The sequence below is a fragment of the Tursiops truncatus genome, chromosome X, assembly GCF_011762595.2.
Source record: "Tursiops truncatus isolate mTurTru1 chromosome X, mTurTru1.mat.Y, whole genome shotgun sequence".
NCBI classification, from domain to species: Eukaryota; Metazoa; Chordata; class Mammalia; order Artiodactyla; family Delphinidae; genus Tursiops; species Tursiops truncatus.
In genome coordinates, this window is record NC_047055.1 from 82,566,159 (window position 1) to 82,581,869 (window position 15,711).

General features: G+C 37.7%; 1 protein-coding gene across 1 annotated transcript in view; it reads left to right on the forward strand.

Moving 5' to 3' along the window:
• Positions 1-15,711, forward strand: part of WNK3 (WNK lysine deficient protein kinase 3) — a 145,959-nt gene that overhangs the window by 30,749 nt on the left and 99,499 nt on the right. Inside the window, exons 4-9 of the mRNA XM_073799048.1 lie at positions 764-921; positions 4,370-4,458; positions 7,868-8,087; positions 12,856-13,150; positions 13,965-14,158; positions 14,248-14,397. Coding sequence (XP_073655149.1) covers positions 764-921; positions 4,370-4,458; positions 7,868-8,087; positions 12,856-13,150; positions 13,965-14,158; positions 14,248-14,397 — 1,106 coding nt within the window. The remainder of the gene's footprint in view (positions 1-763; positions 922-4,369; positions 4,459-7,867; positions 8,088-12,855; positions 13,151-13,964; positions 14,159-14,247; positions 14,398-15,711) is intronic.

Genomic DNA, 15,711 nt, shown 5'->3' on the forward strand with positions numbered 1-15,711 from the left:
AGCAAACCACAGCCTATGGGCCAAATTTGGCTTCACTGCCTATTTTTGTAAATAAAGTTTTGTTGGAACACAGCCACACACACTCATTTACATATTGTCTATGGTTGCTTTTTCACTACAGTGTCAGAGTTAATTAGTTGTGATAGAGCCCATGTGGACTACAAAGCATGAAATATTTATTTTTGGCCCTTTACAGAGAAATTTGCTGGCCCCTGGTCTAGAATGTGAATTTGCTTTGAAATATCTATTATATATTGACTGATTTTAGAGACATCGCAGTGTATTTCTTTTGTGATGTATTTAATTTTATTGAAAGGTTCTGAGGACTTAAGAAATAGGATTTACTACTTCAGAAAAATTTAAATAACTAAAAACAAGGATAGAAATAAAAACAGATTTTGGTAATTATTACCTAATTTTGAACATTGCAAATTGTACTTCATCAATATGGAAAGTTAAAGAAATTAAGTTAAGGAATTATATGTGTATATATATGTATATTATATGTATATATATATATGCTTTTAGGGAACAGAACTTAACTCAGATAATCCTTATGGCAAAGGGAATGTGATCTTGGTGGATACAGTTTTTTTTTTTTTTTTTGGTCACACTGCGTGGCTTGTGGGATCTTAGTTCCATGACCAGGGACTGAACCCCAGCCCTTGACAGTGAGAGCACAGAGTCCTAACCACTGGACCGCCAGGGAATTCTCTATATTTTTCTTTCTTTTAAAAAAAAATGTGGTTGTGGTATTTTGTAGGCACTCCTGAGTTTATGGCCCCAGAGATGTATGAAGAGCACTACGATGAATCTGTGGACGTCTATGCTTTTGGAATGTGTATGCTAGAAATGGCTACTTCGGAGTACCCTTATTCTGAGTGCCAGAATGCAGCTCAAATATACCGTAAAGTAACTAGTGTAGGTATAACTTTATTCTTTTTACTTCACAAATTGCCACATTTCATGATAAAGTAAACTTAGAAGTTGACTTAGTCAAACATAATTTTGGTGTAAAGCAACTGTATTCCAATAAAAATTAATTTTAAAAAACCTAATTTGGGGGCTTCCCTGGTGGCTCAGTGGTTAAGAATCTGCCTGCCAATGCAGGGGACACGGGTTCAATCCCTGGCCCGGGAAGATCTCACATGCCACGGAGCAACTAAGCTCGTGCACCACAACTACTGAGCCTGCGCTCTAGAGCCTGCATGCCACAACTACTGAAGCCCGTGTGCCTAGAGCCTATGCTCCACAACAAGAGAAGCCACTGCAATGAGAAGCCCGCGCACCGCAATGAAGAGTAGCCCCCGCTCACCGCAACTAGAGAAAGCCCACGCACAGCAACGAAGACCCAGCACAACCAAAAATAAAAACAGAAAAACCAAATTAAAACAAACAAACAAAAAACCTAATTTTGGTTTAGTTCTGTATAACAGTGCTAAATTTAACATAATTTTAATGAAACAAGCTTTAGATTTATGCTATATACCTATACTCAAATGGGGTCATATAAAATGCTCTGTATTAGTATCTTTGGGGAAAATGTACAGGTATATCATCTATATCCATTTGTTTGTAAAGAATTTTTAGGTATTTATTAGATGGATCTTATTTTCCAAAGCTACATAATAAAGATTGGCTAAATGGTTTTGAAGATTTCTTCTGGTTCTAGAAGCCTGATTATGAAGTGGCATTCAATGGATACAGTATTTGGTTCCCTGCTATGAGTAATTTTTTGCATTAGAAACTACAAGGAATGCAAAGATGAGTAAGAAGTGTTTGCTACCTACAAAGAGCTTACATTTTTAGTAGAGCAGTAATATAAACTCACAAATAACTATAAAAATAAGAGAATAGGAGTATAGTAAGGGAGGTAGAAGCAAAGTGTTAAGATTGTTGAAAATAGGTCCTTTCATATCCAGTTGGGTGGCTCAAGGTAGGCCACAAAAGAGATTGTTAGAGTGTTTCAGGTAACATACTAATAGGTACCATTTTTAAGTACATAATATATGCCACATGGTTTTATCTTTATATTCCTACAAGATGGCACTGTCTTCAGTTTAGAAATGATGAGACTGAGAATCAGAGGTTGTGACCTGCCCAAGTTCACACAGCTACTAGTAATGGTGGATTTTGACCTCAAGTCTGACTTCAGAGGTTTGTTTAGGGAGACAATAAGAAATCCAGAATTCTATATGACAAATGACCTAGTTTCTCCAACAAATCAATTTCCTGAAAGAAAAAAAGGGGAAGGGACTGTTACAGAATACAAGAGACTTAAAGTAGTGATGAGCTGGTAAATGTTTAACAACTGATTCTCTGAAAAAGAAAAAGCACTGATTTCTAGCATTTGCTAATTTCCTTGGTGTAAGTGCTCCCACCATGACTGATTTCAAGTCACCAATGTGACCTCACTTGAATGCAGGGTTAAGAAAGGGTGCAGAGTGGCACTCATATAGTATTTCCACCATACGGATACAAAAGATGTAAACAACTGCAAGAGCATAAATAATAGTAAAATGTAGTAAAACAATCAAGGAATTGTGTTTTCAGTATTTATTACCTTGGCTCTTAATATAATTTATTTAATCGTAAGTTTATATAATTTAAATTTTATAAATGGATGTATTTAATAATCAGCTTGCACAATTCCTGAAAATGTAATAGTTGGCCCTTGTGAGCTGGTATGAGCCGGTTCCATTGCACCATACATGTAATGTATGGACCTTGTTTGGCTCCTGATTTGAACAGACCAATTTGTAAGAACACCTCATTTAGACAATTTGGAAAATTTGAGTATGGATTGGGTTTTAGATGATATTAAGCAATTATTGATAATTATTTTAGGTGGGATGATGACATGATATCTGTTAGAGATAGAAACTGGAGACTTTATGGGTGAAATGACATGGTGCCTAGTATTTGCTTTAAAATATTCCAGGATAAAAGTGGTGTGGGAGTAGATAGCTGAAACGAGGTTAAGGAATGATGCTTGTTGTTGAAATTGGTGATGATTACATGGGACTTCTACTTTTGAGTATGTTTGAAAATTTCTATAATAAACAGCTGAGAAAAAGAAATGGGACTAGAATGCCCTTTTAGTTTGGGCCCATATATTGTACGACCACAAATAGAAGAGTCTGTACTTGATTTTTTAAGTTGCAGCTCCTCAATTATTTTCACCTAGGAGCAGAGAAAGGCAGTAATTATCCAGGGCTGGGGAATGGGTAAGAGATCAGTGGAAAGGTCAAAGAGGGCTTTTTCTATAAGTAGAATAAAAAATTCCATTTTTTGTATGGTGATTTTATTCTTTTATATTCAGGTCACAAAAATGCCATATCACAATTCAGATTTCCATCTCTACTAAAGCTTCTTGAATTTGAGGCCCAAATTAACTCCTAATCTCACCAGATTTATCTAGGATATGGTACTTGGCTTTCTGATTCTGTATTCTGTGAGGTAGTGTGAAGACCCAGAACTAGATCTTAGATTGCCTCATTCCATGATAATTTTTCTATTATACCTTTCTGCTTATAGCTTAATTTTGAATTTTCTATTAAATGATGGCAATGTTCTTGTATTATTTTTTAAATCTAAAACCCATAAATTAAGGGTAACAGAATGTAAAATAAGTACATTTAGGCAGCTAACAGTTATTATAAGAACATTTTGAATTATCTGGACCTCATTAATTTGATATTAAATTCCTAGAACCTGATAATTAGCTTGAGGTTCTCTCAATATTTTGGTATTGTTTAAGGATAAACATAATATAGATTTCTCAAAAGTTTATATATATATAACAATATATATATTTTATATATATGTTTACTGATTGCTCATTGTGTCTAGCCATTCTAGAAGACTTTGAAATATTGATTTGAAATGTTTGCGATAGAGAAGCCCTTATTTGGAATTTCTAAAAGTGTTTTTTAATAACTGACTTTTCTGATTTCAAAAAAATACTTGTTTATTATATTTTACTAATTGGGGTTATACTGTATGTACATTTTGGGATCCTGTTTTTTTCCTACTTAATGTTGCAGCATGAGAATTCTCCACATTATTAATTACTATGAGAACATGTTTAGTTTCCGTGTATTAGCATATGCATATATATGTATATCACATAATTTATGTAATATTACCTCTGTTATTAGAGATTTAGATCATTTACAATTTTTCACTGTTTTTTGTAGAGCTATGACAAAATCCTTGTCAAAAAGTTGTTAAACTTATACTGTGTGTATATATCTCATTTAAAATTTGAATATGGTTTAGTGGTAAAAAAATCATTATTTTAGTAATGATGTTGGCTTCGGCTTTCAGTTGCTTGATTTGTGACTAGAAACCGTTTTTCTTCTTCCAGGGTATAAAACCAGCCAGTTTCAATAAAGTCACTGATCCTGAAGTGAAAGAAATCATCGAGGGATGTATTCGTCAAAATAAATCTGAAAGGTGGGTGCATATGTAGTGAAATGACATGACTGATGGATGAATTTTTCTCTTATCTTGAGCTGGGTCTTTTTCTGATCTTTGAATCATGCTGGGTATGACTTTTCAGTGGAATCCAAACCATACTGACTAGAGTGAAGTGTATCAGTGCATCTTGTTTGCCATTTTAAACTGATATCATGTGCTGAATTTTCCTTGAACCGAAATTTGGGTTGTGTTTGTCTGTGTGTGTTGTGACAAGAGCACCTTCAGCCATCAGTTTAACAGTCAGTGGGACCCCCTCCCAGGTTAACTTGCTTCTAACAGTTGGTAGATAGTAGAGAGTTTCCTGCATTGTCACCTTCACATAAGTACTTAAATGGTTTTTTATGATAGTTTAAGAAAAAATTTAACCATCAATTCACCAGATGTTTTTTATTTGTCCATAATGTCCTGTGTCATGATAACAATAATGCTGATAGGGCTATTTTTGTTCAAGAAATAGTATTCTAGATTTATTTGTATCACAATTTCTATTTTTCTTATGGATAATTCCTTTTAGTTTTAGCTTTTCCCTTTAATTTGAGCTTTGGACAGTTACTGACTCAAATTGCTCGGTTAGTATTTTGATTTTTACCTCCTTATTGATTATGATTAATAAGGTGATAGATCCTTTATAGAAATTATTTCCACCAGCATTTCACTGACTGTCTCCCATTTTTATTAGTTATCTATCTAAGTTTAGTGTTGCATATCTGAAAATATAAAAAGTCACTAAGATAAAACCTGTTTAATTATAGCTTTATTACACAACATTCTTGGTGTTTGTGCCAACAGGCTATATCTATATATCTCTATATTTTAATTATGGTAAAATATAAATAACCTAAGAGTCACCATTTTAATCATTTTAAAATGTACAATTCAGTGACATTATGCACATTCACATTGTTGTACAACCATCACCACTATTTCCAGAACTTTCTCATCATCCCAAACAGAAACTCTGTGCCCATTAAACAGTAACTCCCCACTCCCTTTCCCGTCAACCCCTGCCAACCTCTATTCTACTTTGTCTCTACTTCTATGTAGGTACCTCATATAAGTAGAATCATAAAATATTTTTCCTTTTGCGTCTGGCTTATTTCACATAGCATAGTGTTTAAACGTTGATCCATGTTATAGCATGTATCAGAATTTCCTTTGTTTTTACGGTTGAATACTATTCCTTTGTGTGTGTGCGTGTGTGTGTGTGTGTGTGTGTGTATACACACACACACACACACCACATTTTGTTTATCCATTCATCTGTTAATGGACACTTTGGTTATTTCTGCCTCTTGGCTATTGTGAATAATGCGGCATGAACATTGGTGAACAAGTATCTTCTTGAGTCTGCTTTTAATTCTTTTTGGTATATACCTAGGAGTAGAATTACTGAATCATACGGTAATAATATATTTAGTTTTTTGAAGAACCACTATATTTTTTCCATAGAGACTGCATCATTTTGCATTCCTTCCAGCAATGTGTGATGGTTCCAATTTCTCAGCGTCCTCCTAACACTTATTTTCCATTTTTTGTTAATAGGCATCCTAATGGGTATAAAGTGGTATCTTATTGTGGTTTTGATTTGCATTTCCCTAAGGACTAATAACGTTGAGTATCTTTCCATGTGCTTATTGGCCATTTGTATATCTTCTTTGGAGAAATGTCTATTCAAGTCCTTTGCCTTTTTAAAAAATTGAGTTGTTTATTTTGTTGTTGTCGTTTTTGAGTTGTAGTAATTTAGGCATGCTTTTTTTTAAGCTATGCTAAAACTACTGTGTTGAAGTAGCCATTTTAGTTTGGTTTCTGATTGTTGTTTGTACAGCATTTTAATTATGATCTATTACCAAAGAACACTGGAATATTCAAAAGGATTTATGGCACATTAGTGTTTTGGAAAGAGCACAGGCTTCCACAGCAGAATAAGACTCAAATCTGGACTCACACTTAGCCAGTGTGATCTTGAGAAACTTACTTTAGCTGTTCCTCAAAATAGGTATTATTTTGATAGTTAAAAAGATAATTGGGCTTCCCTGGTGGTGCAGTGGTTGGGAGTCCTCCTGCCGATGCAGGGAACACGGGTTTGTGCCCCGGTCCGGGAAGATCCCACATGCCGCGGAGCGGCTGGGCCCGTGAGCCATGGCCACTGAGCCTGCGCGTCCGGAGCCTGTGCTCCACAACGGGAGAGGCCACAACAGTGAGAGGCCCGCATACCGCAAAAAAAAAAAAAAAAAAAAAAAAAAAGTTAATGAATGCATATAAAATACCTAACAGAGTAATAAGTATTTAATGAATGATATTGTCTGCTGCTATTGCAGTGGTTATTCCTTAGTAAAAATATCTAGGCAAAACTTTCATTTAGAAGCAGAGTGCTTAACTTGGTTGTACCTTCTTAAACACATCTCACCTTAGCCTTAAGACTAATTAGTCTGAGCAAGCTTGTTTTTTATAAAACTGTCTTAGTTAAGTGTTTGTCTCTTGATCACTAAAAATGTAGAAGGTTGAAAATCCTCAACTTACAGGATACCATGCTGTCAATATGCTTTGTCTGTTTTAAATAGTGCAGGATGGGCTTTCTACATACAAACTATGGAATACATCAGTTATAGCTCTCACTGGCCTGTAATATAGATAGATATTATTTATCTATTTTAGAAGTTGGTCAAAGAAAAGGAAATTAACTCTCCCAGCTTATAAAAGAATCTTTTGAACCTCTGTGCTTGTTTCTCTTCAGAGATGGTTAATCCCTAATATTAGACTAGAGTTGTATCCATTATATGTATACTTTGGCCTAGGATACTGGACTTAAATACTTTAAGAAAACCGTGTGACTTTACTGAACTGAATTAGCTTCACCCATGGCGTTCCCTAAAGAGTGAAGTACACTGACTAGATTATTGTTAATAGAGTTAATGACTTCTATTTATAACATTTGTAAAAGTGTTTGAATTCCTAATTTACTTTAGAGTTTATATACCTCGAAGAGTTTTTAGTTTCCTTTGCCAACAATCTGTTGTGTGAGTTTTAGTAACTTAAGCCAGTGGCTTAGGGAAGATACTCAGTCCATCTGACGTTTACTGCAGCACTTCTCTAATTATCTCTAGGCATACCTTTAGGTATGTTAAACTTCAGTATCTAGATATGTTACTGTTAATAATCCTTAATTAAGATCACTACAAATGCATGTTAGTTGGGATTTCTTTGCATCCTTGGTAATAATAAATTGGATATAAGATTTGGTTTTTATAAGAAGGCAGATTAATGGTTTAATTAATAGAAAATTTTAAATCAGGTTGTTACTTTGACACAATTTTTACTAACTAAGTGCTCTATACCTTGTTTATGATTGGAAGAATTGATAACAGATTTGTATTTTGTTTATTAGGTTGTCTGTCAGGGACCTACTAAACCACGCATTTTTTGCTGAAGATACAGGGCTAAGGGTGGAGTTAGCGGAGGAAGATGATTGCTCAAATTCATCTCTGGCTTTAAGGCTCTGGGTTGAAGACCCTAAAAAATTGAAAGGCAAGCATAAAGACAATGAAGCTATTGAATTCAGTTTCAATTTAGAAACAGATACACCTGAGGAAGTAGCATATGAAATGGTAAGTGAATCCTACCACTGGCTTCCCCTCCCCTTATAGTATCAGGGTTGATTCCTTTCTCCTTCTGATTGCTTTCTTTCCTCTCATTTTCTTTATTTAAATTGTAATTTTATTGTGAAATATATCTCTACAACAGAGTATATTAAATTTGTATGTACAGTATAAAAAGAATAGTAAAACTCTACTTTTGTTAAGAAATAGAACACTACTGGAACTTTAGAAGCTACCTGTGTGCCCCTCCCCCACTTGCGTTCCTCTCCCTCATTACCACAGGTCATATCTACCCTGACTTTTGTGTTACTCATTCCTTTGCTTTTCATTATAGTTTACCTAAATAATATATATTATTTTGTTTTGAAAACCAGAGTGGCAAACACACACCTAGCTGGTTACTGAAGTTACTGTTAGGTGAAGATGCCCAGGAAGGGATAATCTGAACAGTCTCTCGGTCATAGTCAGGCTTCAGCTTCCCTAAGAGTTTATGAGAGCCGAGTCTAGGGAGGTCATCAGGGTGAGGTCACATGTGAGTCCAGGGAAACACACATGGCTCACCACAGTTAGGGTACCAGAGGGCTGTTGTGCAGACCAGAAAAATTAGTTGTCTGGTAACAATATGCTTTGACGGGGAGTGGGCCCCTCTGACTTCTCTACTTCTCATCTCCCCATGACCTGCTCCCCCCGCAAGAGTAGAAGACAGCAGATAACTTCTGTTGGGTGGAATGTATGTGCATGCCCGATCCAGGCTGTGCAGTACTTGGAGGGAGGGTGTGCAGGAGCTTCAGCAGCATGTGGTCAAATTAGCAAAGTCCAGATACTTTGAGCCAGGCTCACCTGGGCATTCTGTCCTCAGGTTTAAAAGGAGTATGGGGGCTTCCCTTGTGGCTCAGTGGTTAAGAATCCACCTGCCAATGCAGGGGACACGGGTTTGAGCCCTGGGCCGGGAAGATTCCACATGCCGCGGGGCAACTAAGCCCGTGTGCCATCACTACTGAGCCTGCACTCTAGACCCCGCGAGCCACAACTACTGAAGTTCGTGTGCCTAGAGTCTATGCTCTGCAACAAGAGAAGCCACTGCAATGAGAAGCCCATGCACTGCAACAAAGACCCAACGCAGCCAAAAATAAATAAATTAAAATAAATAAATAAAAGGAGTATGGGACATTGACAGTGGGTATCTTGGAGATGATAGCCTTTAACATGCCTATCTTTCTAGTCACATGGTTCTAATCTAGAATGATTGTCTTGGACATCTGCTACATAACTATCATACTGATCTTTCTTTTTACTATCATTCTAGACTTCTCTGCCTCTCTCCTGTATTGGAATTCATGTGTCCTAAATCCCATGTCTTTCTCTTTCTTTGCTTACCTTTTGTTTTAGTGGCTCACTTCCTCTGCCAACTTCTTAAGAAAGGGTATATGGGAGGTAAATTCTTTGAGACTTGCATGTATTAAAAACATCTTTATTCTGTCTTCATATTTGGCTGGCTAAGTCATTTTAGGTTGGCAATTAAAAAAATTTAAAGTCATTGCTCCATGATATTCTAGCTTTCAGTATTGATATTGAGAAATACAAAGATGTTCTGTTTTCTGGATCTTTTGCATGTGATCCATTTTTTCCTCTCTGGAAGCTTGTAATATCTTCTCTTTCTTCTCAGGATTATAAATTTTCACAGTGTGTCTTGGTTGGGGTCTGTTTTCATCCACTGTGTTGGATACTCAGTGGACTCATATCCTTTAGTTTCTGGAAAATTTCTTAAAAGTATTTTATTGTTGAGTTCTTTCCCTTTGTTTTCTCTTTGTTTTCTCTTTCTAGAACTGCTATTATTTGGATGTTTGGCCTCTTGGACTGTTTCTCCAATGTTCTTTTCTATTTTCTATCTTTTTGTCTTTTTATTCTCCTTTCTGGAAGACATTGTCAACTTTATTTTCTAACTCTTCCATTGAGTTTTTCGTTTCTACTATCTTGTTTTTAATTTCAAGAGTTCCTTTTCATTTTTTTTTTTTTGGTCTGTTCCTTTTTTAGAGTAAACGTCTTGTTCTTTGTTTTGTGGATGCGATATTATGGCACCTCTCTGTAATTTTAGTGAAGAGAGTGTTTTTGACACTTTTTTTCCTCCCTGCATAGTATCTTTTCTCCAAGTTGCTGGGGTTTTTTGTTGGTTTTGTGCTCCATCTTCTTGTTAGAGGCTTTTCTCATATTTCTGGTTATTCTTGGCTGGCTGCTCATGATCAATAGTAGGAGACTATTAGTTTTCTATTGCTGTATAGCAAGTTACCACAGATTTAGTGGGCTAAAACAACACCCTTTTATTATTTCAGTTCCGTGGGTCAGAAGTCCTGGTAGGCTTTACTGGATTCTCTGCTTAGAGTCTCACAGGCTGAAATCAAGGTTTGGTGGCCTGGACTCTTAGCTGGAGGCTCTGGGAGAGAATCTGCTTTTGGGCTCAACCAGGTTGTTGACAGAGTTTAGTTCCATGCAGTTGTAAGACTAAGGTCTTCATTTCCTTTCTGGCTGTTAGCTGGGGGTCACTCTCAGCTCCTAGGGACTGTTCTTCAGTCCTTTCACATGCCCCCACTCCATCTTCAAAGTCAGGAATGGCAAGTTTAATCCTTCACTAGCTGGTAAAAGGCTCACCCAGATCTTTCTGTCTTAAGGTCAATTGTGTATAGCTCAATAATGGGAGTGCTATCTCATCATATTCACAGGTTTGAGGATTAGGATGGGACATCTTTGAGGGGCCATGATTTTGCCTATGACAGGGACTAACAAGCTGATTGGATGGTATGATCGCTTATGTCAGACGTGTTAACCTCTACTCTCAAGTATCTAGGTGGGCCAATAATTGGGGAATCTTTGACATAAATAGTTGTGGGTCTTTCTTCTTGGATTGGCCAGATTCTCCAGAGAAGCATCTTTCAATATCCTGCCTGGAGGGTAAGGATCTGGTTACTGATATTTTGGTAGCCAAGTGGGGAAGAGGGCTGGGGGTTTCTGTGTATGGCGTTCAGCATGCATATGGTCCATTTAATCTTCTTGTTTTTGTTATGGTAGCCATACCCTCAACTGTGCCTGGTGTTCCCTAGTCCAGATATGATCCTCTTTTACCCTCTCCAGAGAACAAAATTACAGACTTCTCGGGTAGGGAAGAAGCAATCACCCAAAGGTGTGGACTGGAGGGTGGAGCACAGGGACCTAATACCTAACTACTTCTCAAAACCCTTTCACTTAGTCTTCCTTATTTTAGTCATCTCTTTTGACTTTACCCAGTTCTGTAAGTACCTGGTACTGCCAGTTCCTGTGTGTTACGAGTATTATTCAGTATAAATGGGAATGATTTTCAGCTTTCCCTGGTTCACTTTTTCAGGTCCACTAGGTCAGTTATTATCTGTTTGTTTTCCACATCCCCAAATGTCCAAAACATTGTCTGTTGTTGCTGTTGCCTTTATTCTTTCTATTCTTGTGAGTTTATGACTTAAAAATCCATTTACTCTGGGAGTGTTTTTTGAACTTTGGGAGGGAGTGAAATTAAATATATGGATTCCATCTAACATTTTAATCATTTTTCAACTACGATGAAATTTCCCCGAGTCTGCAGACCCCCATGATATGCTTTAAAAAACAGATTGTAGGACTGAGAATAATATGCCATGGCACCTCCTCAAGTCATTATCTCTGTTACTCAGCCCTGTTCCTTTCAGACAATAAGCCCTTAACTTCTGTCACTCTTCTAACACCTAGTAAGATATAGCACTTTGCCATAAGCATACTTCCTCTGCCTAGAGTGTTGATCTCTGAACTTCATCTACCTCTCCCTCAATAGCCTGCAAGTTCCTTGTTTTGTTTTAATCCAGGTCAGACTTTACCTTCCTCTGTGATACTTTCTCTGCTTTCACCAGAGAGGCTTGTGCTCCTTTAGGGCTTTTGCAGCAGCTCATTTCTACCTTTTATTTCACTTTATGTTTTTTTAAAATTTTTATTTACTTTATTTATTTATTTTTGGCTGTGTTGGGTCTTCGTTGCCGTGCACGGGCTTTCTCTAGTTGCGGCCAGCGGGGGCTACTCTTCGTTGCGGTGCATGGGCTTCTCATTGCGGTGGCTTCTCTTGTTGCGGAGCACGGGCTCTAGGTGCTCAGGCTTCAGTAGTTGTGGCACGTGGGCTCAGTAGTTGTGGCTCACGGGCTCTAGAGTGCAGGCTCAGTAGTTGTGGTGCACGGACTTAGTTGCTCCGAGGCATGTGGGATCTTCCCGCACCAGGGCTCAAACCCATGTCCCCTGCCTTGGCAGGCAGATTCTTAACCACTGCGCCACCAGGGAAGCCCCTTATATTGTTTTTATCCTTCTCTCACCACCAGCTTGTGTGTGCATATAGGACAAAGGACCAGCTTAGGCACTTATATGTCTCCAGAGCCCAATACTGGGCACATTGTAGACACTTACTGTTGTTGAATGAGGAAACCTTTTTAATGTTTCACAAAACTTAATGGCAGTCATAAATTACCTGTAATAAGACTGCATGTACTGAAATACCAAGCTATTTGTTTGTTTTTGTTTAAAGCCAGAATTATTTCAACAATGCTTGGTAATAGTGTTGCTTTTCTTACTAAAGGCTCTGGCATTTATGCATGTCTGATTAAGAAAGAACATAGAAACAAATTAACTGTTATTTAATAGCATTTGGAATTTGGGGGCAGAAAATAACTCTGCTAGTAAAAAGTAAAAGTAAAAATCTTAAAGATGTGGTTTGCTTATTATGTTTTGTTTGTAGGTCAAGTCAGGATTCTTCCATGAAAGTGATTCCAAAGCTGTTGCTAAGTCCATTAGAGACCGGGTGGCCCTGATAAAGAAGACAAGGGAGAAGAAGCCAGCTGGCTGTTTGGAAGAACGCAGAGACTCCCAGTGCAAGTCTGTGGGGAATGTACTCCCTCAGCCCCAAAATACAGCTTTGCCCCCTCCTCCTGCTCAGCACAGCGGGGCTGAATGTGAAGAAACTGAAGTTGATCAACATGTGCGACAACAGCTTCTGCAAAGAAAACCACAATGGCATTGCTCCTCTGTTACAAGTAACACAGTTATAATTTATAAAAGGAAATGTGTAATTGTATTCCCTTATCTTTAAATAGTACTTTTGTATGTTTCAAAGCATTTTGTTATCTATCATTTCATTAATCCTTTTACAGAATCCCTGAAATAGGCAAGGCAGATAGTTTCCTTATTTTAAAATTAAGAAACTGTCCTGCTAAGTGACTTGTCCAAGGTACTAGTTGAATAAGGATTATAATCTTTTTACCATTTTTAAGGGTCTCATGGTAAATCCTTTAGTAAAGAAGATATGCAACTAAAGATAGAATTTATTCTTCAAGAGGGAATTTTCTAGACTTTAAGAACTTTTGTATTTTAGACCCAAGTATAAAATTAACACAGTTTCTCTAATATTTCTGCTGTAACGCATTCTCTTCTCTAGAAGGACACAGTATTTTCGTAGTCATAACCAGTTGTTCCATAAAGGCAGTATTATTTTCTAGCCAGATTCTAGGAGAATGAGAATATGCTACCTAGATTTTACTGAAATCCTAATGGCAAACAAAGATTAGTTAGGATATGCATGAAATGGCCAGCAAATCGAGTTGACTTTTATGTGATTCTTTGTAGTTTTGCTTTACTAAGAATATTTTAGTTATACCACAGTATCAACATGGAGAGTTTACATGATGGTTTTTTATTAATTCTGCAGTGTACATATTTTATTTGAAGCTGTTTAAGGTTGTCAGAGTAAAAAAGAAAAAAATTAAAGAAACACTTACCATTTCCTGTGCTATTTGGACCTTGTGTTTCAAGTTTTTCCCTTCTACCTATCACTTGTTTTCTTTGCCATAGGTGACAGTTTGTCTGAGGCAGGAGCTGGATCAGTTATACATTCAGAAACTTCAAATCAGCCCAGTATAGCCTACTCCTCAGACCAGATGATGGGCTCTCAAATGGTTTCTAACAACCCACAGGCTGAAATAAATGTTCCAGGGAAAATTTATCCATCCCAGCAGCTAGTGGGACATCACCAGCAGATTTCAGGGGTGAGGTGAAGTTTTAAATATATTTTAAATATATAATCAGTATATTTACTGTAAATGGGAGAGTTTATCTTTAATTTTTTTTTTAACAGTTGCAGAAGCAGCCAAAGCTGACTCAGCCCCAAATTTTGCCTTTGCTTCAAGGTCAGTCCACTGTTCTGCCTGTACATGTCCTTGGACCTCCGCTTGTCTCACAACTCCAGTTTTTGCCATTAAGTGTCCCAAAGGTCTCACAGGTAAAGGTAAGATACATTTTAGAGGCTCCGTATTCACTTAAACTTATTTAACACTGCCTAGGTTTTCTGACAGGCAAAGGCTCTCTTTCATAAATTCATCCTAGTTTATATAAAAGTCACTGAAAGCAAAAAGTTGTTTATACTTTCCTTCACTTAAGACATTCTTCTTGAGGATGTGTCTAACATTGTGTAACTAGAATCTTGAGACACTGCTTGTATAATTGGAAGAGAAACTGAGAACTCCATATACGGATAAAAAAGTTTATTTAGGGGACTTCCCTGGTGGTGCAGTGGTTAAGAATCCACCTGCCAGGGCTTCCCTGGTGGCACAGTGGTTAAGAATCCTCCTGCCAATGTAGGGAGCACAGGTTCGAGCCCTGGTCCAGGAAGATCCCACATGCCGTGGAGCAACTAAGCCCATGTGCCACAACTACTGAGCCTGCGCACCACAGCTACTGAAGCCCATGCGCCTGGAGCCTGTGCTTCACAACAAGAGAAGCCACTGCACTGAGAAGCCCATATACCGCAACGAAGAGTAGCCCCCGCTTGCCGCAGCTAGAGAAAAGCCTGCACGCAGCAACAAAGACCCAATGCAGCCAAAGATAAAGTAAATTTAAAAAAAAAGAAAAAAAATAATCCGCCTGCCAATGCAGGAGACATGGGTTAGAGCCCTGGTCCGGGAAGATCCCACATGCCGCGGAGCACCTAAGCCCATGCGCCACAACTACTGAGCCTGTGCTCTAGAGCCCACGCACCCGTGCACCTAGAGCCCGTGCTCTGCAACAAGAGAAGCCACTGCAATGAGAAGCCCGTGCGTCGCAACGAAGAGTAGCCCCCACTCACCGCAACTAGAGAAAAGCCCACACGCAGCAACAAAGACCCGACACAGCCAAACATAAATAAATAAATTAAAAAAAAATTATTTAGGACTCAGATCCCTTTTTATGGTTTGTTTTTTGTATTGGACTTTTCCAGCCTGGTTTGAATGTAGAGGGATGTCTTTGGTAGTTAAGTAGAAATAGTATTTCATAGACTCTTATAATTTTAAGCACTTTCATCTAAATTCTTGACTCTTTTGGTTCACGTTTATTTCTGTAGGAGAAATAAGTGTTTTTGTCATTTAGACTCTCAAAGTCAATGGTACTCATTTCTGACAACGAGTACACAGTCTTTGTGAGAGTTCATATATCAAGACTATATCCTGGTTTCCTAGGTTATGGACTCTGGATACATGGTTGGGCTTTTCTTTGTTATCCCATTTTCTTTCCTCAACCCTACCATCCCCTGTGTGTCTCTTCTCTCTTTGGGAATGAGTTGGTC